The sequence below is a fragment of the Rhinolophus sinicus genome, linkage group LG03 (genome assembly GCF_036562045.2).
Source record: "Rhinolophus sinicus isolate RSC01 linkage group LG03, ASM3656204v1, whole genome shotgun sequence".
NCBI classification, from domain to species: Eukaryota; Metazoa; Chordata; class Mammalia; order Chiroptera; family Rhinolophidae; genus Rhinolophus; species Rhinolophus sinicus.
In genome coordinates this window covers 44,048,063-44,071,196 of record NC_133753.1, presented here as the reverse complement: position 1 = coordinate 44,071,196, position 23,134 = coordinate 44,048,063, and the positions used below count along the sequence as shown (strand labels likewise).

Below are 23,134 nucleotides of genomic sequence, written 5' to 3'. Positions count from 1 at the left end.
CATTGTGCTTGATTGGCATGTGGAGAGGCACAGTGAAGAAGATGAAGCTGAGAGGACTGGTGGGTCACTAAGAAAAGAGCCCTGAATACCGTGCTTACTCATATATTTAGCTCCATCTCGCCTACAGAATAAAGTCGTTGGTGGGTTCTGGTGTGTGTGTGTGTGCGCACGCTTCATAAAGATTTCTCTGTCCACTAGGGGAAATTAAATTCTAGGGGAAATTATTGGAGGCAGCACCCCGTCCCCCCAACACACACACACACACACACACACTACCACCACCACCACCACTGCCACCACCACCACCACCAACAACAACAACTGAGGCAGCGGGAGCACTGAGAGATGCTGAGATGAATGCCTTAGAAAAAACGGCAGCTGGGCCAGGAGAGGGCATTTGAGAGGGAGCCATGGATCCGCAGGATTTACTGATCAGCTTTAGCTGGTGAGGCCTCTCAACTCAAGCAGGACACCCAGGAGATGAGATGGGTTTGGGTTGGAAGAAGACGGGTGAGTTGCCTTTGTTTAACTGTGTGGCGAAGCAGCAAACAGTCAGGAGAGAGGCACAGATTGGGAAGCCATTAGCGCATGTGACAGCCTTTCCCTAAGTGGGGTCAGAGAGACAGGATTTTGTTACTAAGTGAGTTTAGAAAGTCTGTGTTGTACCCCCTCGTGGGGCGCCCCGGGCACTGGCATAGTAACACCTCTGAGAAGTCCTGCAGAAAGGGTGCCTGTTTGATCAGCCTTTCTCCTACCGACGCAACCACTGTTGGAACACTTTTCTCTTACAATCCCATTGACCATTCATAGATCTCATTTTGGAAACATTGATGAAAGTTCGGCTGAAGTCAGGGGAGTGGATGCATTCAGCAGAGAGGGAGACCCAGCTGATGGAGCCCCCGTTGGGGAGGGACAGGGGTTAGTGAAGAGGCTGAGGGTCAGGTGGAGGATGGGGCCACAGCACTCAGTGGGGAGGTGGGGAGGGAGGTGCTAGGGCAAATCCTGCAGAGATGCAAAATGAGATGTAAGAAGAGGCCTTCAGTTTGACACCAGGAGTTCAAGGGCATCCTTTGGGGAGCAGGTATGGGGAGAGGTGGAGGCTGAGGTGGGTCAGGGTGAGCTGAAGGGCAAATAAATGCTGGGGGTGGGGAGGGAGCAGGTGGCAGCAGCTTCTGCATTTCTTCTTCTCCGGCCTTTGTGTCCCAAATGGCGGGAGGATAAGAGGCACATAGTGAGTTCTTCTAGAGAAAGATGGGGAATCTCAGGACATCTGATTATTTCTTGTAAAGAAATTATTATACAAAAAAGAAATAAAGCATAAGACATCTGGCTCCTTCTTCATTTCCTCCCCACTCCAGGCAATAGGTCAGGCTTCCTGCCACAGTAAAGCCACTTGTAGTGACTCGTGGGATCCCCAGTGTGTGATAGAGAGCCAGCTCAGCCTCCTGCCAGAGGCTCCCAGCGACCCCAGGGCTTTGTTTTTCAGGGAAGGGATGTGAGCAAGTGATGTTCCTGTTATTACACATGGTGCTGGATGAATCACCTGGAATTTCCTAAGCATTTAAGTCAGAAGGATTGGGGCAAATCGAGGGGAAGGAGGAGGGAGGTGGAGAGAGAAAAAAAGATAATGAGCTGGATCCTGCTGGCGAGTAAGTTGTTCTCTGCTTTTGAAGTGAGACATTTCAGGATGGGCCTTGGCCAAGGGAAACAAGGTTCCAGGGAGTACCCTGGAACAGCAGCCAAGCTGGAGCTAAGGAGGTGATGGTTTCCCAGCGTGCCTCAGGCAGAGGTACCTTCCTCTCCTGCAGAGAGAGAGAGAGAGAGAGAGAGAGAGAGAGAGAGAGGCCAGGGGGGCCTGGCAGTAGGAGAACCCCTGGCCCCTGACAGAGAATGGCGATCCAGGTTACAGGACAGGTGTCCAGTTTCAGGTGTCTTCCTGCTGCCACACAAGGCTTTTTTTTTTTTTAAGGCCTCCTCAGCCTCTGATCTGTAAACTTGGGAAATCACAGGCATCTTAATGACAGAAGTTAGCTGCCGCTGTACCCTCGTATTCCCAAGGGTTCGGCTCTGAGACTTTGCCATTATTCTCGGTCTCAGTAAACTGGTCCTAGGCTGCAGCGCGTGGTGTTCTTTCTGTGTACACCTTGGTGTGTTGCCCTCATCCTTAGTGAGGTAGGTTGGAATTGATGTCCCAGCTGCTGGGACACAGCTGGCCCGGGTGCACAGGTGGCTCATCCTGCATGGAGGGTAAGGCAATGTTTCACAGCCATGTGAGCTGGGCCTTAAAGGTTGGGGATGGGCAGCCCAGGCAGGGACCAGCAAGGACTGAGATACGGCCGCATGAAGCCCATGCGGATGGAGCATGGAGACTGCTGGACGGAGGTAGAGTGGCTTCCACAGTGAGGCGGGCCCAGAGGAAGCCAGTCCATTTGGGTTTGCCCTTTAGCCCTGCAGTGTCGGTGCTGCTAGCCTTTGCCCGCTGCCCCTTTTGATTTATAATAGAAAGTTAATTTCCCCTCTGGCCTCACCCTCCACCCCCCACCTTCTTTACCGGATTTGGATTTCTTGCACATGTTTTTAATAGGCATCCCTTAATCCAAGTGTTGCCTTCTGGGTTTTATTCTGTTTTCTTTTCCTTAAACAAAACAGAAAGTCTATGCCAGCTTGGAATAGCGCTCAAAACTGAAGCCAGCCAATGTGTAAGGCTGGCAGGGGGCCAGTCATGAATTAAGTGCCCCATGCCATTCGAGAAGTCTGGCCGACACCACGTGGATGGGGGCGGGGGGCCGAGAATGGCTAGAGCTGGAGGTTCCTGTGTCTCCAACACCTCTGCTCCAGGAACAGAGATTAGCACAGACTCAGCAGTCTGGCCGGGAGCAGGGCCGTTTGAAGGGAAGGACTTGGGCACTTGCCCTTGTCTACTATTCCAGGTGTGCCAAGTCCTTGGCGTGGAGAAGCAAAACCACAATCCATCTGGGGCAAGTCACCTTACCCCGATAGAGTCGTCCTCCCACAAGAGCCTTTGACTGTCATGTCGTCAGGTCCTTTACAAGAAGCAACCTTATGTAAAATCACTTCTGCATTTGTGGGGAAACTCTTGGAAGCAGGGCTGGCTGGCTGGCTGGCTTGATTATTGATGTAGGGGAGGGGTTACCACCTGCCAGACTTCTTTTAAGATTTAGTGCTAGGACAAGCTTTGTTTCCCTCGCAGAACTAGTAAGAATAGTCTGTCCACCAACCAGAGAGAGCCTTGTAGTATAGTATACTCCCTTTTTGCTTTGTCTGCTAGGAAGCTCAGAGCAAGCTGAGTGTTTTTCAGTAGCTGTAATTTCATGGGTATCCCATTTGTAGTCTTCTCTTTTCCAAGGTCCTGACTTTTTTGTTTCTCTTGTACTTAACCGTGATGTGGATAAGTCCTTTGGTGGGAAAGAAATGAGGGCATATGTACAGTTTAAAAATAAAGTAGCATTCAAGGCAGAACCCAGAGGAGGTAATCCTACTTTCTGGTCTGCAGCTCCTCTTGGAGAAGTGCCTTGAGGAAGCAGCTGAGGGATGATGGGAGGGAGAGGGGTGGAAGGCAGAGCTTTTAGTTGTTCGCAGAGAACAGTGAACGTGTGGCTGATCCAATTCTGAATGCAGGTCAGCTTGTCCAAACAGCCCTCTTTGAAATGGCAGCCTTCAGACTGTCTTGGCCTGATGGCACTGCTTCCCCAAACTAGCATCTTCTTAATTACGTGTCAGGCTCCTGCGTCCAGTGTTTTCACAACACTGTCCAGTGTGTGTCTGCAATTACGGGGATGTTTGGATAAGGGCTCAGACCTACTTGGGAGGGTCTCTTGGGCTGGGACCCTTAGCCTCTCTCGGATTCTGAGCCATCTTGAAGCCCACACTTCCCCAGAGTGAGGTCCTGTGCCCCTTGTCACCCACCCGATGGGTGGCTTTTCTTCTTCTAGCAGGTGGGCTACGTCAGTGTGTGCTTGGGAGCCTAGTTCTCTCTTTGCTGCCTGGACTAAGCCCAGGGGGTGCTGGACAAGGCTTTATAATTTGGGAACGAGGACTGTCTGCTGTTCTATGTTTTGCTGGGGAGCCTCGGCCAGCCCTGATTTGCCTCTTCAGGCTGACCTGTGCCCAAAGGACAGTGACTTAGATGGTCTGCTTCAGATGTCTTCCGGTACACTGCAGACGCGGTTCAGACTGGGAATCCGAGGCTAAAGAGAGAGGTCCCGTTTCCAAGGCCACACGGCCAAGTCAGCAGAGCGAGCCTGTGGGCAGTGGTGGCCGGCAGCCCTTCCCCGGTACCTCTAGCCCTGACATGCTGCCCCACCACTTCGAATGCTTGGATTACACTTGGATTTATTTTTTTTTAAGGTTTCCAAAGCAGCATTGCTCACATTTTAGTGACCACATTGTTTAGAATATAGCTTATCTCACTGGAATGTTGAGGTATCTAGCAAAGCCTGAGCCGGATATGGCTGACGTGGCTCAACCCAACCTCAGGGGCACAGGCCGCAGGCCTTGGCCGCTGCTGCCCTGTCACTCCCCTCCCCCTCTCGCCCGCCCCATCAGATCTCCTGCCTCCCCTCGTCTTCCCTTGCTCCAGTCTGGGAAGAGAAGAAAGGAGCAAGGACACTTTGCCCCTCTTGTAATGGAGGTCAGGACAGGAACAGGATGTTCTCAAGTTTAAATAATCACAGTTATAATTGTTGTTAACACCATGTCTTGAGTGCTTGGTGCATGCCCTTCACTTCATATGAGTTCTCTCAGTCCCTCCACAAATAGCACCTAGTAGTAAAGAAGAGTCTCCACTCAGGTGGCTGGGGGCAGGGGACGTGGGAGCTGAAAGTCAGAGCTGAACTGGTTTGCTCACAGTCACACAGCTAATCTGTGCTGGAGCGGAGAGTAAGCTCGGTCCACCTGGCTTTAAAACTTGTGTTCTGTGGCCTGGTTAACATCTAGGGCAGTAATTTTCAACCAAGGGCTGTTTGTCCCCTAGAAGTACATCTCGCTACTAATCTTGTGGGTTGAGGCCAGGATGCTGCTAACCATCCTATAATGTACAGAATCGCCCCTCCCCCCAAACAAAGACGTATCTGGCCCAAACTGTCAATAATACCGAGGTTGAGAAACCTGAGCTTGGTGTCCTAACCCTCCAGCTGACACAGTGGGTGTGTGTTGAATACAGGGCAGTTCTCAGCCTGCAGTTCCTCCTGGTGTGGTAGCTGTCTCTTTACCCCGAGAGGGGGTCACGGGTGTAGACTCTGGAAGGCGATTACGACCACTTTACTCTGCACAGGGCACCAAGCCCCTCTCAGGACAGCTTCTGACTTTTCTCTCTTGGGCTTTACACACTTTCAGAGATCTGGTGGTCTTGCCCTGGGGTGTTGCCTGAAAGGCAGTGAACGGGGTCTCTGGCCAGTGCTGAGACGTGGCCTGGCCAGCCCTTCCTGTCCCTTTCACCAGCTCCCACAAAGACATGCCCTAAGTAACCAGGAGGCTCTAAATATATATGAGCCAGAGTGAATGATCCAGGCTGGAGGTCCGAGGTGGAGGAGGAGTGAGAATGAGCAGGAGACTCCCTGATTCTCCAGCAAATGGGTGGGATTTAAGCAGGCAGAGAGCAGGATGTGGTAGGACTTAGCGCTCCCAGCCCAGGTGGGAGAAGTGCAGTGCAGGGAAGCAGCTGGAGAGTCTGGAGTGCTGGGAAATTCTGTTAGAACATGGGGCATTGATGCAAGTGCAAGTGAGGAGTGATGAGGGCTGACACAGGGCTAAGAGTACGGACCCGCTGAGGTGAAACAGGATGCCAAGATGGGCAGGAGGTGGGCAGGGAAGCCTGTGCAGTTGTGGAGCCCAGAATGGCTGAAGGTGACAGGAAGGCTAGGCACTTACGGGAAAGGTGATACGGGATCACATGAGGGGAGACCTCTACTTCCGGGGTTCCCAACCCTTCTGGGAAAGAGAACCAACCCCTCACAAGATGGCAATTTTGCTGTGAGGAGACCTTGATTGAGACCACAGGCTGACAACTAGGACAAGTTCAGAATTTCTTTTAGGTGAGCTTGTATCTTAGCCACTCCAACAGATAGCATCTGGATACATCTGGAAGATAGTTTCTGTAATAAGAGATATGGATGCCGTCCCTGTGCAGACAGCCCCTGGGGCCTGTGTGGTTGCCGACGCTGAGCACAGCATTGAGCCCCCTGGGCTATGCCAGCCTTGTCATTTTACAGGTTTGGATACCGCTGCTTGACAAGCTAAGAGATTGCCCAAGACCAGGCAGAGACAAAAGCTGAAAACCCTGATTCATGGTCTTCTCACTCACGTCATCTGAATGTGATAAATTTTAAACAATACTAAAATACTCAAAAAAAAATAAAAAATGATGGGGGCAGAGATCAGCATGGGTTACTTCAAGGACCTTGGAAGAGAGGCTGGGAGGTGGCTGGTAGGGGACGTGCCTGACTGCAGTGGCACGCTGGGCCTGTCCAGTGGGTTTGCCCACTGCTGGTTGATGCCTGGCCCTCTACAGGTTTGGCCCAGCACTTCCCTGAAGACTGCTCCAACCTACGGCCAGGCCAGGCGGGACAGGGTTATTGTAAGCTAAAACTAAATGAAGTGTGGCAGGCCTGGTGGAATGCTTCTCCAGACACCTAGTAATTTGTCCCCTTGGATCCTGCAAGTGCTATACAATAAAAGGCATGAGGGCAGGGATTATAATACCCTCTGAGAGGTGGAGAAACAGTCTTCACAACAACATCCAGGGGGCCCATGGGGCCTGGGGACCCCACTGACCCGCAGCCTGGCCTGTCTCTTAGACCTGCAGCCCGTCACCTACTGCGAGCCGGCCTTCTGGTGCTCCATCTCCTACTATGAGCTGAACCAGCGCGTCGGGGAGACATTCCACGCCTCGCAGCCGTCCATGACCGTGGATGGCTTCACCGACCCCTCCAACTCAGAGCGCTTCTGCCTAGGGCTGCTTTCCAATGTCAACAGGAATGCGGCCGTGGAACTCACGCGGAGACATATCGGTAAGGGGCAAGGGTGGCTGCATTTCCCTATTCCTCCCCACCCTACGGCCGCAGCCCAGTCTCTGCACAGAACCCAACCCACCTTCTGCTGGGAATTGGGGAGAGGACTCACACCCCCACCTCCACCCCCAAGTTCTGTATTGTCTTGTTGAGGGTCAGACAGGTAGAGTTCAGGTTGTTTGGTCATTCTCACTCAGAGACACATTATCATCTCTGAAAATTTGAAAGCCATAGAGGGAAACACTTCTCTTAACGGGACAAGAAAGGTAAATCTATAGGAAAGGCAACATATGCAATTCTCTTAACAAATATACCCTTAAATTACCAATAGGTGGGTAAAGAGGTAATTCGTTTTGGAGGAGTGATCTTTTGTTTGTTAATTTCATGTATGATTATTCTAGAAAATGTAGAAAAAGTAGGACGTTTAGACTTGCCCACTGCTGGGGCACCAAACCAGTGCTGCTGACGCTCTGTCTTCTAACACCCAGAATATAGTAAAAGGTCACTTAGTTTAGGGAAGATGAAGCCTGAATATTTATCACTTGGTTTGCTCATAAAATTATCACGCTAAGGGTATTCATCGTTTTGTGATGCAGAGTAGCTTAGAAGGGCCATGTAGCCATGTAGTGGGGTATTCTCAGACGTGGCCCAGAGTCCCTGGTGTTGGTCGAGGGCTCCAACGCCAAGAGCAAAGCCAGGAGCTGGGCAGGGCAGCAGGGCGTCTGGCCCATTGAGCCAGAATACCCCTGAAGAGAGGATTTTTATAGTTTAAGAGAAGAAAAATTTGAAAGCCATGGGTCTAGGCTGGTGTGCTTGTTCTCCAGGGAATAATCTGATGCCCAGAAAGGGGCAGAGCCCTGCAGGGGCCACACAGCAAGTGTGACACAGTTCGGTGACACACAGCCCGTCGCTGAGCCAGCATCCTTCCCAGATGGCCTCCCCATTTATTATTATTTTTTTTGTCTTTTTACTTTAAAAGAGATGTTCATCCTGGGTGGCATACACAGGTGTTGCTGAGTCTCTTTATACTTTTCTATATTTTAAAAATATTTCAAAAATTACCATCACAAAATAAATGTTTTTGTTCTTTTGGTCTGGGGCCTCCCACCTCCATCTCTGCCCCCCACTCTTGATGGACATAGAACTGCAGCCCCTCTTAGGAACCCCAAGTCCACCAGCACCCTGCACATCCGTGAAACACAAAGTCCTATAACGCTGAACCAAGAAGAAATGGGGAGCAGGTGGGGGATGGGACAGTCGTGGGACGAGGAGACAGGGAGAACCTCCAGTGGCCCGTAAGTCTGTCACCTGGTTTTCATCGCACTTGACGTTGTGCCTGTAAAGTCTGGCTCCATTTTCCAGCCCTCAGGGCCTCTTCCCCAGGAGTGGGAACAGAGCCCTTCCCACGTACAAGAAGGGGAGCATCCCCTGGCCGCACGGAGAGCTCCTTGTCAGAGTGTTTATGTAACTGATTAAATTGCAAAGCCAATTTAAAAATAATTTTTGTCCATCTGGAGTGGATTTCAGAGATAAAAGAGAAGTAAATGATATAAACCTATGGAATGTTTTAGAAAAATGCATTGAGGGAGAAAGGTACAGGGGATGGCACTAAGCCATCCCTGCAGTGAAGGGCTCCCGGGGTGTCTGCTGCCTCAGGAGGAGCTCTGCAGGTTTACTGAATGAATTTCTGACTCTTTGAGGGGAGGGGACCTAGTAGTAGAAGCAGTAGCAGCTAACACTTAGCAGGCACTTACTGTGTGTATCTCACAACAACCCTAAGAGGTAGGTATTATTCTTGTCCCCATCTTAACTGAGGCTCAGAGGTAGAGTAATTGGACTGAGACCCATGGCTGGTCAGAGGCAGAGGCTGTCATGGAAAGGTCCCTCATGCTTTTTCCTCTGGTCACCTGCCTCCTCCGGCTTAAGGGACCCAGTGTTGCCCATCATCCCTAGTGTGGATTTAGGTTTGGGCTCTGGGTCCCATGTGCCTTTTGAAGCTGGCAAAGAACCAGTCACTTGGAGCCATCAGCTGCTGCTCTGCCCCCTTTGCTAGCCGCAGCTGGCCCTAAGGCCACCGTGTGGGGCCGGGCTCCCTGGTCCGGTCTGACCCAAGTCTCTCTAGGGCGCGGCGTGCGGCTGTACTACATCGGAGGGGAGGTCTTCGCAGAGTGCCTCAGTGACAGCGCGATCTTCGTGCAGTCCCCCAACTGTAACCAGCGCTATGGCTGGCACCCGGCTACCGTCTGCAAGATTCCACCAGGTACTGTACCTACACACCCGCCCCTTCCCTGAGGTCCTCTCCCCTGGGATACTGCAGAGGTTGCTCTTTTGTTTTTTTCCTGACCTTTTCTCTTCATCGGGGTTTGCATTGTCAACCTGGAGGTGCTTCATCTGGGTTTTCTCTGTGCCTTACTATGTGGCTGTGCCCTCCCTGACGCAGCAGGGAGCAGATGCAGCACCTGCCGGATCTGCCTTTGCCCCATGGGTACCAGCTCGTTGCCCTGTGTGCATAGATGCTCAGGCAGCGCCCTCCCTCCTTGCCTTCCTCCCTTTCTCCCTCCCTCATGCAGTGCTCGGCGGTGGAGGGGTGCAGGAAGCCCTGCTGCTGTCCCCATAGACTTTACAGACCAGCTTAGTGTACAAGACAAAGACATGAATGGGTTTAATACAAGGGAGGGTGCTAAGCATAGATGAGGTGAGCAGCATAGGTAAAGTGCTCTTGGCTCCAGGGGGAAAAACACATTTAACTTTAGGGATGGATCAGGGAAGGCTTCCTGGAGGAGAGGCATCAGGCACAGGGTGATAGTGGGGTGGGGACCCTGAGGGCATTCTGGGCAAAGGTCCTGAGGTGATGGAGGGCAGGGCACATATGGGCAGCACTCTGGCTGGAGGACAGGCTATATAGAAGACAGTCAGGGGAAATGTTTAGAAAGCATGACGGGACCAGGCCATGGAAGGACATGACAAAGATTTGCTTTTATTCTGGAGAACTGTTGAGGGTTTTCTGAGCAGGGCTGATGAATTTCACCTGTACTCTTAAGAAGGGGTGTCAGGCTGTACCCCAAAGGATGGCTTGGACAGGGCCAGGCCTGGGTAGCAGTGCCTGGCAGGAGGCTGATCCCACCTAAGGCCTCTTTACTTAGAAATCCAAGATATAGGAAGCCCCAGCCAAAGCCCACTTCTTACATGGCATGCAGCCACTGGGCACGCAGCCCGCAGAATGCGGACTGTGACTGGCTGGTAGAGTGTGTGGCCCAGATCAGGCCCTTGACTGGGGCCTGTCTTTTCCTGCCCACTGAGTAGCAGATGAAAGTGGAGTGGGGGGCCATGGGCAGGTCAACTGAAGAATGCAGACAGTCTGAAATGATAACAGTGCTCTACGCTTCCAGAGCATTAGGTGGTTGTGTCTATAGAGTACCTTCATATCTCTGCTCTCACTTAGTCCTCTCCAGTTATTCTGGCTCTTCAGGTGAGGGCGCGTGTTGAGACAAGAGAGGTTAAGCCACTTGCCCAAAGACACACAGCTACTAAGTGGCCAAGCCAGAATCAGCCTCGGACTAACTGTGACTCCTGAGTCTAATGCGCCTCTGTTTTTGGCTCAGCTGGAGGCCAGAGCCCACTTTTGGCCCTACCTCACCACACTTCCCCTTGGAGAAAGCCAGAAGAGGAAGCTGGGTTGCATTCTTGGCATTTTGCCTACCCCCTTCCCCAGCCCTCCCCACATCTCTTTGGTGAGGGCTGAGTTGGCTCTGGTGGTGTTTAGCTCATGGAATGTCAGCGCTCAGGGTCCTCCGAGGCCAGCTCCTCAGGGTCCTCCGAGGCCAGCCCCTCATCTTATAAAGGAGACAAAGGCTTACAAAGAGAAAGTGACCAGCCCAGAGTCACACCACAAGATTAGGAGCCCAGTGTCGGCCCATTAAATGTCACCTCAGCTCACCTTTTGGGCATTTCCAGCATGTGCTTTTGTCTTTATTTTTCTGGTTGACACATTCCTGGCACTCAGGTGGTAGGACTTCAAACAAGAGGTTTATTATAAACTTTATTTGTGCCTTTCTCTAGTTTTACTGCCTGGAGGGTTAGACACGCACCTTTGCTTTGCTGTGAATGTCACCCTGACCCAGCCTTGTGCCTGGAGGCCAAAATGTGGCGCAGATCTCTCACTCCCACTTGGCCCCAGCATGAGGTGGATTCATCAGAGGGGCCTGGTGGGAGATGCGCTGGGACCGTGTGCTGAGCTTCCTAATGGAATGGCAGGCTGAGTAGCCTTTCCGCTGGCCTGTCTCGGTCAGCACTCCCTCTGTGGAATGGCAAGGTGGTCATTCTTCCCCAGGTGGTCGGCCATACCCCACGCGGCTGTGGGCATTGTAGCTCGGGTCTCTTACCTCTCTGTTCCCTGGAGTCCTGTCTTGGCCCCTGTACCCAGGGTGAACCATCTCCAAACCATCTTCCTTATTCTTGGTAGCCTACTTGACCGGTCTTCCCCAGCAATCCCACAACTCTAGGAGCTGGAGCTTGCAGGCCAGTGTTTAAATCTCCCTCGTCACATGTCAGCCGTACCCCCCCCCTCCCCCCATGGAGGTGGCATTGGCTTCAAGGGCAGGAACCAAGTGGGCCTGTCCCTAGCATGCTGCTGAGCGTGGACTTTGTGAACCACTTCAGCCGTGTGAGTTACGCCATTCTGGGTGACCCAGGGATGGCTTTAGCCAGGAGGGGAGCACCGGACATGTCCGCCCTTCGTCCCTATGAGCACTGTTTTTGTTCTGTTGGCAGGATGCAACCTGAAGATCTTCAACAACCAGGAGTTTGCAGCCCTCCTGGCTCAGTCCGTGAACCAGGGCTTCGAGGCCGTCTACCAGCTGACGCGCATGTGCACCATCCGCATGAGCTTCGTCAAAGGCTGGGGGGCAGAGTACAGGTCAGGTCTGGGGGCCGCAGGTCGCGGGGTCCAGGTTCTGCAGGGCACTCGGAACAGCAGAGCAGGGGCTCCTCAGAGACCAGCTAGGCCAGCCCTCGCCCAAAGAGCAGAGGCCGAGGGTCAGAGAGAGGCCTGGCAGAGCCGAGTGCCACTCGATAAGGAAGAGCTGAGCAGGGCCGGCCCAGCACCTTACAGCTTCTCATGCGCTGTAAACACACGTGCTCCCTGTCACCCTCACCACAACCCGGGGTGGGGACATTGCATCATCCCCGTTGTATGGGTGAAGGAACTGAGGCCCAGGGAGGGAAAATGACTTGCCCGAAGTCACATCATTAGTGGAAGGGCTGAGCCTAGAACTCTGCCCTGTTGGTTTCTTCCTCATTGTTCATTTTGGGCAGATGGGTCTAGAACGACCCTCTCCAGGGAGTTAAGTTTTCATCTCCATGTTCCTTCCCTCCTCTGTGGTTCCATCTCTGACTCGGGTGGCCCTGAGGATCTAGAATATTAAATAACTGATAAGCAGGGAAGGGAGGAGGAGATTTGGGTAGTCACAAAGAAACAGTCTACTTGCTGGGAAAAGAAATGATGTCTTTCAGAATTTCAGATATCAGCTTAAGCCTGACACTGGCCAGGGGTCAGCCTGTTGCCTCTCAGAACACTCTGGTTTGGGCTTCGAGAATCCAGTCCCTTCTCTTTCACACCTGAACAAGAGTTTCCTGAGAGGCAGGGCTGTGTGCCCCTCCTCCGGCTCCACTCAACCCCCACCCCTAGCTCCTGAGGCAGACGCAGAGGTACCCACACGTCAGCGGGAGCCCGCGCCTTGCAAGCTCTTCTCCCCTTCTCTTCATTTTTCCAGATGTTTGGAATCCATTTTGTTTTGCAGTCATTCTGCACCCGAGCCAAACCCATTTCAATATTGGCTCTGGGCCACTGTTTATAATGAAATCCAGATGAGCATGACTTATGGAAAGTCAGATTCTCATTAGAGGGTTTCGGTCCGTAAAATCCTCTTCTCCCATTTACCGTATTTTAGCTGCTGTTCCTTGTGTCTGCCCCACAGTGCCAGGGAACATAGCACCTTGGTCTGTGGGCATCTCTCTGAAGTCCAGAATGAGTGACCCATTGAGCAATCCGAGTGCTCAGACCTCAGGAGAACTTACAACCCGGTTAGAATGGCCTGAGGTTAGCCCAAAGGCCTAGCCCAAGGGATGTTTTAGCCCACCTTTTAGCCCTGGCTGAAATCACTTAGGGAACAGGAGTTCAAAGGTTAGAAAATTAATATATTTTTTTTTAGTGGGGAAGGGAAATATGTAAAGATGGATCCAGTGGAAAAGAGCCAGGAAGAGGTCCATTTGCTCTGCTAACACGCAGACTGCAGTCCAGAGGCCCCACTCAGGCCCCTAGATCAGGTGGGCATCCCAGGGGCAAGTCTGCAAGCCCATTTCTAGCTCTCCACTGGGGTGAAGCAAGGCAGGCAGTGCCCTCAGGCCAGCGGCACTCAGCCCTCCAGCTTCAAGTGCTGGGAAGAGGCCCCTTGGTGGTAGAAGCCTTTCCCTGGGGGCACTGTATCACCATGCAGGACACAGTGCCAGCACACCCAGTCCTATGCCCACATCACTGCCACCTGGCAGCATGCAGAGCAGCCTAACTGGTGGGTGCGGCCCCTTCCCAGAACAGTCTTGCCCTCCTTCTGCCTTTTGGGCCAAGAGAGTAAGGTTTCATCCCCTCTCTCTGTGAGGTGGCCCAGAGCAGGGCCCAGGGCCCAGGCCTCTCACCTCCAGCTGGCACCAGCGACTCTGCCTAGGCAGATAGCCTTTGCTCAGTGGAGGCCTTTGGGAGCTCGCCTGTGAGCTGCGTCATCAACCAGCCTGAAGTTAGACAAAGTGCTTTGGGGAAAAGAAACGTGTGGTGTGCCTTGGTTTTTTCCAGTAATTGTTTCATGGCTTGCTCTGCTTGTAAGATTTTCCAAAATAAGGCCATAGATGGGAATTATATCAGCACACTGGGAACCGACGGCATGCGGACTCTGTCGGCGCTTTGTAAAAAACACCCCTCAATCAGACAGACACACGTCATCGCGGCCTGCTGGGGCCGGGCCCGGGTCTGGAAATGGGGGAGCTGAGATGTCCATTCAGGACAGATGGGATCCAGGAAGACCTTTGTTCAGGCTGGAGGTTCTCTGTCGGGGGCCTGTCACAGCAACTGGTGGGGTCTGGGGTACCCTGGAATTTGCCTTACATGTTTAACTCTTTAAGGGCCACCTCCATCCCATCAAGAGAAGCTGATTTCACTCAAAGCTCTTCCTGTTCGGAGGAATTGGGCCTGACAGTTTGAGCACGTTATTGGCAACTGCGCTAGGGCACTTGGGGTTTAGCAAGGAGGATCTATCTCTGGCTCTGGGAAGACTGTCACCAAAGCAGGAAAAGGGATTCTGACTTATATGTGTGTCCTGGACATGTTTTAAGTCTCCCACCCTTTCCCTTTCCCTGTGTCTTACAGGAGACAGACAGTGACCAGCACCCCCTGCTGGATCGAGCTGCACCTGAACGGGCCATTGCAGTGGCTTGACAAGGTCCTCACCCAGATGGGCTCCCCAAGCATCCGCTGTTCCAGTGTGTCTTAGAGACGTTGGGTGTGAAGGGGGGGGCGGGGGAGGGCGGGCTTGGGGGAAATGGCCATGGAGGAGGTGGAGAAAATGGGAACTCCACGCAACTGTTGTCAAAGGAAGAAGAAATTTTCCTCCCTCAACCAAAGTGGCACCAACCTGTTCTCCAAAAACACAAAAGCAAACCCAGAGATGGATTTTATGATCAGCTGTGTCTGCTGTACACATTGCCCTTTGGCCTCAGTTTGAAGGGCAAGAAATGTCTTTTGCTTTGGTGGCTTGAGCAAACAGGTAGTTGTGTCACCACCTGCCCCCTCCCCCTAGCCCTCTTCTTTTTTAATGACAGCAATCTGTCCAACAGGATGTCACTGTCCAACAGGAAATGGCCCTCTGTTCAGGACTGCAGAGTGGAGTTCACCGTGGGTGTTCGAGGTAGGGAAAAGCCTGCAGGGGTGTGCGCAAACCTCATGCCCAGCCCTCTGGCTCTTTTGACAAATGCCTCTTCCACTGAGCATGGGGAGCCCCAGCACTCCCTCCACAGAGCCTGCAGCGGAGATGGACTGACTTGGGGTGGGGAGGGGCTCGACTGTCTCCTCCCCGTCAGAACACACGGATCGGTGTATGTTCCGACCACGCAGGGACAGTGAGAGAAGTTGGACAGTGAGACCTCTTCTTTAAAAACGCTCTTAAATTTGTCCTTTCTCACTTTGAACATTTAGAAGGATCTGCTGAGGCTCAGTGCAATGTATAGGCTATGTGATCATGTTCCTCTCCGTGAAGTATTCTCGCAAAGCAAGAGGCACTGTGGAGTGATGGTGTTCGGGCTGAGGCAGCACTACATACATTGCGTGGGTCCTCGTCGTAAGAGCTCATTTCGTATTCTTATGCATTCGGCTAGGTCGGTTTCTGTAGTCAAGTTGCATTAATTAAATGAACTTTATCATGTGCTCTTTTAAATGTTTGTTTTATACTTTTAAAAAATCCTGGGTTGGCACATTGACTGGGGAACCAGAATGGGACCCAGCCACTTCTCTCCCAAGGTGAATCTTTGCGGGTTTTGTTGAGAAGACACCTGCCAGCACTTTTGGAAGCTGAAATTAACGGAAGCAAATTCACCAAAAGGGAAAAATCTCAGGCCAACATAGGCAAATGAAGGGCTATTAAAGTTTTTTTTACACCTTTGAAAATTGCAGGCTTGGTACAAAGAGGTCTGTCATCTTTCCCCTGGGATATAAGATTATCTAGTTCACAGCAGAGGATTATCAGTGACAACTCTAGCAGTTATATTGTGTAATAAGTACTATTCCCGGTGGCAATTATTGAGAAAACTATTATAAATTATTTCAACTGGAAAAAAAAGAGGAGAGCCCTTTTACTGGTCTTTTGCAGACTACAGCAGACAGAATTGTCACTTGCAATTGGTACTTTATTCTTTGCTGCTGTTTTTGTATGAAATGACTTATTCCATATTTCTGCATGGATTTCTACCAGGAAAAATAAAGGGATTTCCTATGGAAGTCCTGTCTTATTCCAGGTGAAGGGAAGAGAGTGAGTACTTTTGACAGGTTATCAGCCTCAAATGTGATGACATTTCTGATACTGTATGGAGATGTTGGGGGCTTCCTGGGTCCTCACCTGCAGGAATCTACGCCTCTGAAGCTCTGGCTTTGAGGTTTCCAGGTAGGAGAGTTGCTCGCCAAGCCTTCTGACACAGGACGAGACGGGAGGGGCACCTGGCAGACCTGTGCTAGCCTTCTCACGAGGCTGTTGTCACAGAACCCAGAGACAACGCAGATCCCTTCGTTCCACCTAAAAGGGCCAAATACTGTGTGTGTGTGAAGCTTGTGCCTGGTGTGAAATGATCTGTGGACTTCTTACAGATAACAGGAAGCTGTCTGAACTTCCAGGATGTGTATTCACGCTCCCAGTCAGGTCTGAGACTGTGCTTTGCGGGATTCGTTTTGGCCTCTCCTTCCTAAAAGCCATGGGCAGTGGTTTCTGAGGGCCTGCATTCTCCACCTGCTGCGTGATCCCGTGAGGGCTTCCTGTGGCATACAGCTGTCCTCCAGGTACTCGGCAACTAGCTGCAGGTAGAGCCCAGTCTGTAGTTGAATGGTCACGTTTGGCTACATTTGGGCGGTGTTTTAGAACCCTTACTTCTCAGCTGAAGGCTACTCCGAGGAGGCAGGACGTTTTAGTTTTGTGTTTTCCCAAAAGCTACTTATTTGGTCCTTTTTCTTTATAGACTGGACCGCTGGAGGTGGCAGCATAAGGAAAACGTAGGTAAGCCCATCTTTGGCCCCACTGAAAATAAGTTCGGTCGTACCTAGCGGTTAGGTAGCACCTGGCGCCGTTTCCATGGTAGAGGCTGCGCAGGCGCTTTGGGGCATGTGTAATACTGTCCTTCCTTCATCACAGAATCTTTTCTTCTTAAAATCCTGTTGTATGAAAGGCATTTATGCATTTAAAAAGTTTCTAAAGTACAGTTGAAAGGGGCAACAGTCGCTACCGATGTGTGCTGTTCCCTTGCCACGGGCTCCCCACCAGGTTGCCATCACCTTGGGGTCCCAAGAGTAGCTAGCCCTGGGGCGCAGGCCCGCGGCCTCAGCACCTCCCCCAGAGCCAACTTCTATTCCCTTTCCTCTCCTTGCCCTTCCAAACTTAATTTAGTAACTTAGATCCTTCCAGCACAGCCGTAGGTAGCCGCCCCAGTGGGTTCCGGTTACAGGCCCATGCTGGACCGTCATCTCAGCTGGCCACCTTCCTGGCAGGCTGCAGAAGAGCTGACATTTTGAGACAAGCCTAGAGTCAGGAGCGGGGACTTGGACTCTTAGGAAGAACATACATGAGGGCAAGGCTGCTGGCAGACTTCTCCGTTGTCCTTATGGTGTCTGTGTTGTATTTTTTTATTGACCGTGATTATTTTTTTAAATCATTGTTAATGTATTGGAATGAGCTGTAGCACGTTATCTTGTGCTTAGTTTTTGTTTTTCTCCATCTCCCCTTGGCTTCCTAGTTTGGACATATTCCAGGGCTTAAATGCTTTTATTGAAACTGCAGAAAAAGGTTTTCTTGAAGTGTGTGCGTGTCATGCATGTATGTCTGTGAGCAGCCTGGGGAGAAAGCAGACACCTGACTTCATCCTTAGCCCAGGCGGCCATGTCGGAGGCTCCCTGCCGGGAGGGGGAGCTCACCGGAGGCCCCTCTCTGTGGTCCTTAAAAGGAGAGGGAGGGGAGGGATCTGCAGATGGCGTGTGGGACTATTTACCAGGGCTCACCAGTAGTGAGAGAGGGCATGAGTTTCGTTCTGGACCCTGTCTTACTATGGGACTGTAAGTGGCAGAGTTGGGAGTTCTCCCAAAATCGACATGTGTCTCCACTTTCCTAGAAGAAAACCTCAACTCAACACAGCTAAGTTGTACCATGTTTCTTGGTGTGGCATAAGTGTTCCCTTCTAAAACCCCTTCAAGTATCAGTCTTCACAATGTATGCCACCCTTTTAAGGAGTGTCAGCTACTTCTCAAGTAGGTGGGAAAGTAGAAAAATATATACAGAGGACATGGGTCAAAAATGAAAACATGGCAGCTCTGGTGGGAGGGTGCCAGTTGGGGGGAAATGACAGACAGGCAGCTTTGCAGAAACAAAGCAAACGTGCCTGTCGTGTAAACTGGATTGAGAAATTCTGATTCTGTAGTTGATTTTCTTATTTTATGCTCAAGTAATGTACATCCTCTCATCCTGGTGTTTTATATTTATGTAGTGTCCTTTAAAACCATTCAAGACAGACAACTATTTAATTTTTTGAAGAAAAGCGGGAAAGGTCTCTCCTCCCAAGGACAGTGGCTGGGAAGAGCTGGGGGCACAGCCAGGTCTGAATGTGGTTTGAGGGCGCAGTGGCTTTTTGGCTCAACACCAGGCCAGGCTCGCTAAACGTGTCGCAGTGTATGAGAACCTTACACAATGGCTGGAGCCCCCTTTCTCCAAGACGCCTTCACTCACCCTCACTGCTGCTGTTGCAACCAGGCTGTTCCGTTTGGTGCGCGTTTGGTGGGGGAATAGAACGTGGACAATGTTGATTACCTTCACTGCTCAGCCAGCCTGACCTTTTAATACCTTTGTAAAAAGCATGTATGTATTTATAGTGTTTTAGATTTTTCTAACTTTTGTATCTTAAGAGCGGAGCACCTGTTTAAGCATTGTACTATTGTTAAAAAGATTTGTGTCCTTTCTCCTTCTCTTCCCCCTGTAAGTACCCGTCTAATAAACTTTTCATGGAAAAGCTCCTGCGCCAGGAGCTCAGGCTCATTCCTGCTGCCGTGCATGGAGAAGATTTACGAGGGAGCCCAGTGGGGCCCCCGAACTTAAGGGCAGTGGACAAAAATGTCTCTAAGCCCAAGTGCACTCTGACCAAGGATGTGCCAGGCCCCCTTCTGCCACAGCCCCGTGGAATGCCCCACTCCCTCATTCACTCACCCAGGGCAACAGGCAGTGCCAGCCAGTGACAGCAGGAGCCCCCGGTCAGCCGAGCAAAGGTCCAAAGTCCCGCAGCTGGTGCATCCCCCTTGCTCCCCACATCGAAGCACCACACAAGTCCCATCGCTGCCGTCTCGGCAGTGGCGTTTTGCCTTCATTTCCCCTGCACTTGAAGGCCTTTGGCAAGTGATTAGATTCCACCACCCTGATCTTCCCACGGGCATGGAGGTAGCTTTAGACTCATGAAAAGGGGTTTTCACACTCCAGCTCAGACGACTTTGCCTGTTAGCTCCTGTGAAAACTCATCTTAAATTTGAAACTCCCAAGGAGAAAGAAACTTCAAAATTATTTACTTGGCTGAACCTTACCCTGACCCCAGATGATGTGAATTAAGAAACAGGATGATTAAAATGAATAAACAGAACTGGGGGTGGGGTGGAATGGGGCTGGAACAATCCTTTAGCTGGGCCACTTCTTTCTAAGGACCTCACCAGAGTCCAAACACCTCCCGGACCAGGAGGGAGGCAGGTTTCACAAGATGGCACCCGTGGGCCCACAGATTGGCCCTCCATGACAGCATCAAATGCCCAACGTGGTGATTATATGCCGTTCTGCCCTCCTGCCCCCTAAACAACATTCCCCAAGGCTTTTTTTTAAAAAAAATCTAGTCTGTATTTCTCAGCAAATGACTCTCAAATTTGCACCTCTAAGCTAACCTATTCTTGAGCTCCCCAACGTTAAATTCCAGCTGCCTGTTAAACATGATCCAAAACACAACACCCCCGAAACTCAGTCACCTCCCACCTCACTTTTCTGACTGTTTTGATCAGTAGCCTCCCCAGAGCCTGAGCAGCCTGTGGGTTTCTTTTCCTTGCTCTGCACCCCCTCTGCTGCAGCTGCCCCTATTGGTCCAACCTCCCGTTTGGAAAGGCCGCTTCTCCCGGCCGAACCTCCTCCTGCCTGCTCCTGCTGGGTTGGTGTTCCCAGACCACTGTATGTATTCTTGACATTCCTCCCGAGTGATCTCATCTACTCGCATAATTTCAAGCCACACAAATGCTAACGACTCCCAAATCAGTATTTACAGCCCAGACATCAATCCCAAGCGTCAGACTCAGCAGCCAACAGCCTGCTGGCTACTGGTACATGGAGGTGCCACAAATACCTCCAACTCAATTTAAAAAGTGGAATTCCTCATTGCCCTTATTAAACCATCTCTCTCCGCTGGCCTTTGGCCCCATTTTTGGCCCAACCATTTCCCCACCAGCCAGCCACAGAAGTCAATCCCCCTGCCCTGCTTCATGCCGCTCATCCAATCAGTCCTGTTTCCCGCTCTCACTGCCCTACGCAGCCTGCTTTCCCACAAACGCACCGCCCACACCACCCCCTCCCCAGGCCACAGCAGAGTCTAAGGTCTTTAACGTGGCCCAGCTGACCATCATTTGGCTCCTGGGCAGCTCTCGCAGCTGCCTCTGCAACCGAGCAACATGGTCCTCAGACTCTGCCGGGAACACGGACTCCTCTTCCCCAGTCCACACGCCCTGCCCCCGACCTGTCCGACACCCATCCCCAGTTCGCCTGGCTAACTTTCACTCATGCTTGGAGACTCAGGTTAGACATCTGTAAGAAGCCTTTTCTTAAATCTTATCACCATATTCTCAATTGTGTGTTAACTGTGTGTCCCTTCCTCTAGGCTGTGAGTTCCCTGAGAGCAGGGCTTACATTTTATATCCCCGGCTGCTTTTGGCCACCACGTTTTTGTTGAATAAATGAATCAGTCAGAGCCCACATCATATCTAGTAGATTCTACCTCAGCAGTATCTTTTGCATCCATTTCCACTGTGCTACCCTAAAGTGCTTACAAATGGTTGAAGGAATGCCACTGAAACACAGCTCCTATTTACCTTTTATCACAGCTATTCATTCCAATATTCTCTTAATTTGTCTCCCTCTAGTCCAGGGATGGCAAATACGGGGCAAAATTACCACCATTTTCTACTTCTATATCCATGGGGAAAAGCACTCATCACAGTGCTTGGTCCATTCTTGGCCTCAGAATCCTTCTCAACACAGCTCTCCAGGCACAGTGCTACCTGATTAGCCATGGCTAATACTACTGCCAGATTGCCCGGGAATGCAATCATGGTCAGACGTCTTTTCTGCTCTCACCATTTGGTACCGTTGACTCCAGAGTAAGCGCAGGCTCCACAAAGTAGGATTTCAAGGTTCTCTCCAACATCCCTCCATCCTCACCTACCACCATTTCTCTAACTGGACTACTGGGGTTTTCCCAACATAACCCCTTACTTTCTTATCTCCATGCCTTTGTTTCTACTGTAACTTCCACGAAGAATTTTGCTGCCTCCACCCACCTACCTGCCCAAATTTTTACCCTTCCGGCTCAATTCAAGCATCACTTCAAGTCAGTGGCTCTCAGTGTGGAATCAGTATCACCTGGATGTCAGAAATGCATTCTCAGTCCTCGCCCTGGACCCACTGAATCAGAAAGTCTGGGAATGGGGGCCTCTGGGCTCAAGTTTGAGAACCACTGCTCCATGATACACTTTATGCACCTCCCGACTCTGCTCCCCTTTCCACAGCAATTACGGCTGGTCACGTCACTCTTCACATTCTGCCCAATATTCTACCTTCTCTGCCCTCTTGCTTGTCCCCTACTCCCACCTGAGCTGGACGGGCTCCTAGAGAAAAGAACCTACAGCCTTACCAAGTCTGCAGCCTCTGCCACACGGAGCACAGCCTGGCACCAAGAAAGTTCCCAGTCAGTGTTGGCTGGACCCTGGATTCTTGTTTCAGCTCTCACCCGGGGAAAGGAATGGGTTACGGTTGCCTTTTCTCATCTTTAGGTTTGAGGCCTTCTAACTTCACCCTTGATAACTTCCTGAGCATTTCCTCGAGCTGCAGGATTGATGCAGGCCAAGTCCTTGTGCTCAAAGAAAATCTCTCCCCCAAATTACGCAGCTGTTTTCATCAAGCCTCACTTAGCCCAGGCCTCACTTAGCCCCTCACTTAGCCCACGTTTTTGTAGCATTGAAGCCACCTGGTTGATAAGAAAGGGAGAGGCAATGACCGGTCATATCCTTCAGAGGTGAGAACCAGGGACGCTGCTCATGGGCTGCTGTACGTGACCTGCTCGTGTCTCCCAGATTGATTTAGAGTCACAAGGAGAGAGTATTTGAGCCGATCACCAGATACACAGATATTAACAGGTTTTAGAGGAAGAAAAGTTTGTTTTTCCCTTACCTGTGTTCCAAAGATGCAGTAATAATCATAAAGCCCAGGTTTTGCACCAATACTTTTCCAACAGGAAACAAAATAGAACTATAAATCATTAAGAGCTGGAACGGGGCTCAGTGATGTTGCAACAAGAGGCCCACACTGTTTCTAACACCTCTTAATTCTTTGTTCTGCAAATCAGAGAAACACCTCAGAATCCAGCAAGACACTTCCTATACTACACTTAACTCTGCATAAAGATGTCTACATCAAGACCAAGACTTGAGACATTAACAGGCATAGGTAATGCCGAAAATAGGACACTTAGAGAATTTCTAAGACCTCTGCAAGAGCTTACATGCCAAAGGTACAAGCATGGATCAGTAAACTAAAACCCAAGTGGAATCTAAATCAAAACAGAGAAATCTGCCCTGCAGTCAGCACGCTACTTTTAGGAGACATACAAATTATGGGAAAGTTAACAGTGTGTTGTTTTCAAGCCAATCCTGGACTAAGGTGGTACACTTGACCAGAGTTTTCACACTCTCTCCACCTACAATCCTCTAATAAGGTTTGGTATTTAATGACAGAATGCTGTAGCTAAATTGTCTTATCTATTTTTAAATTTGGGGAGCGTGAAAAGCAGCTCTCCTCATTACAGCATTCTCTGGAACTCTGTCTCCATCAATCAGAACGTTCAATGAATCAGAACCTCTGACCACACTAGACACATGTTGGCTAAATTTAGCTTTGCATCAGCAAACACTCAAGCTCAGAATAGTTCACGGGGCTCTCATCTTACCCTTAGACAGTGATTCTTCTAAGATTGTTTTTCCATGGCAGGCCAAGGCAGGGCAAGGGGCAATCCGTGTTCCCTCT

General features: G+C 50.9%; 1 protein-coding gene across 4 annotated transcripts in view; it reads left to right on the top strand.

Moving 5' to 3' along the window:
• The window catches only part of SMAD3 (SMAD family member 3), a 115,941-nt gene extending 97,088 nt beyond the window's left edge, over positions 1–18,853 (top strand). Inside the window, exons 6-11 of one of the 4 annotated variants that reach the window (XR_002136831.2) lie at positions 6,816–7,028; positions 9,151–9,288; positions 11,799–11,943; positions 14,443–16,617; positions 16,794–16,831; positions 18,309–18,853. Coding sequence is in view for 1 of the 4 variants with exons in the window: in XM_019725614.2 (XP_019581173.1) it covers positions 6,816–7,028; positions 9,151–9,288; positions 11,799–11,943; positions 14,443–14,566 (620 nt within the window). In the remaining 3 variants the exon portion in view is untranslated. Of the gene's footprint in view, positions 1–6,815; positions 7,029–9,150; positions 9,289–11,798; positions 11,944–14,442 lie in introns of all 4 variants that reach the window. The other 3 variants (XR_002136829.2, XR_002136830.2, XM_019725614.2) reach the window with 3 other exon arrangements.
• Positions 18,854–23,134: the final 4,281 nt, after the last annotated feature.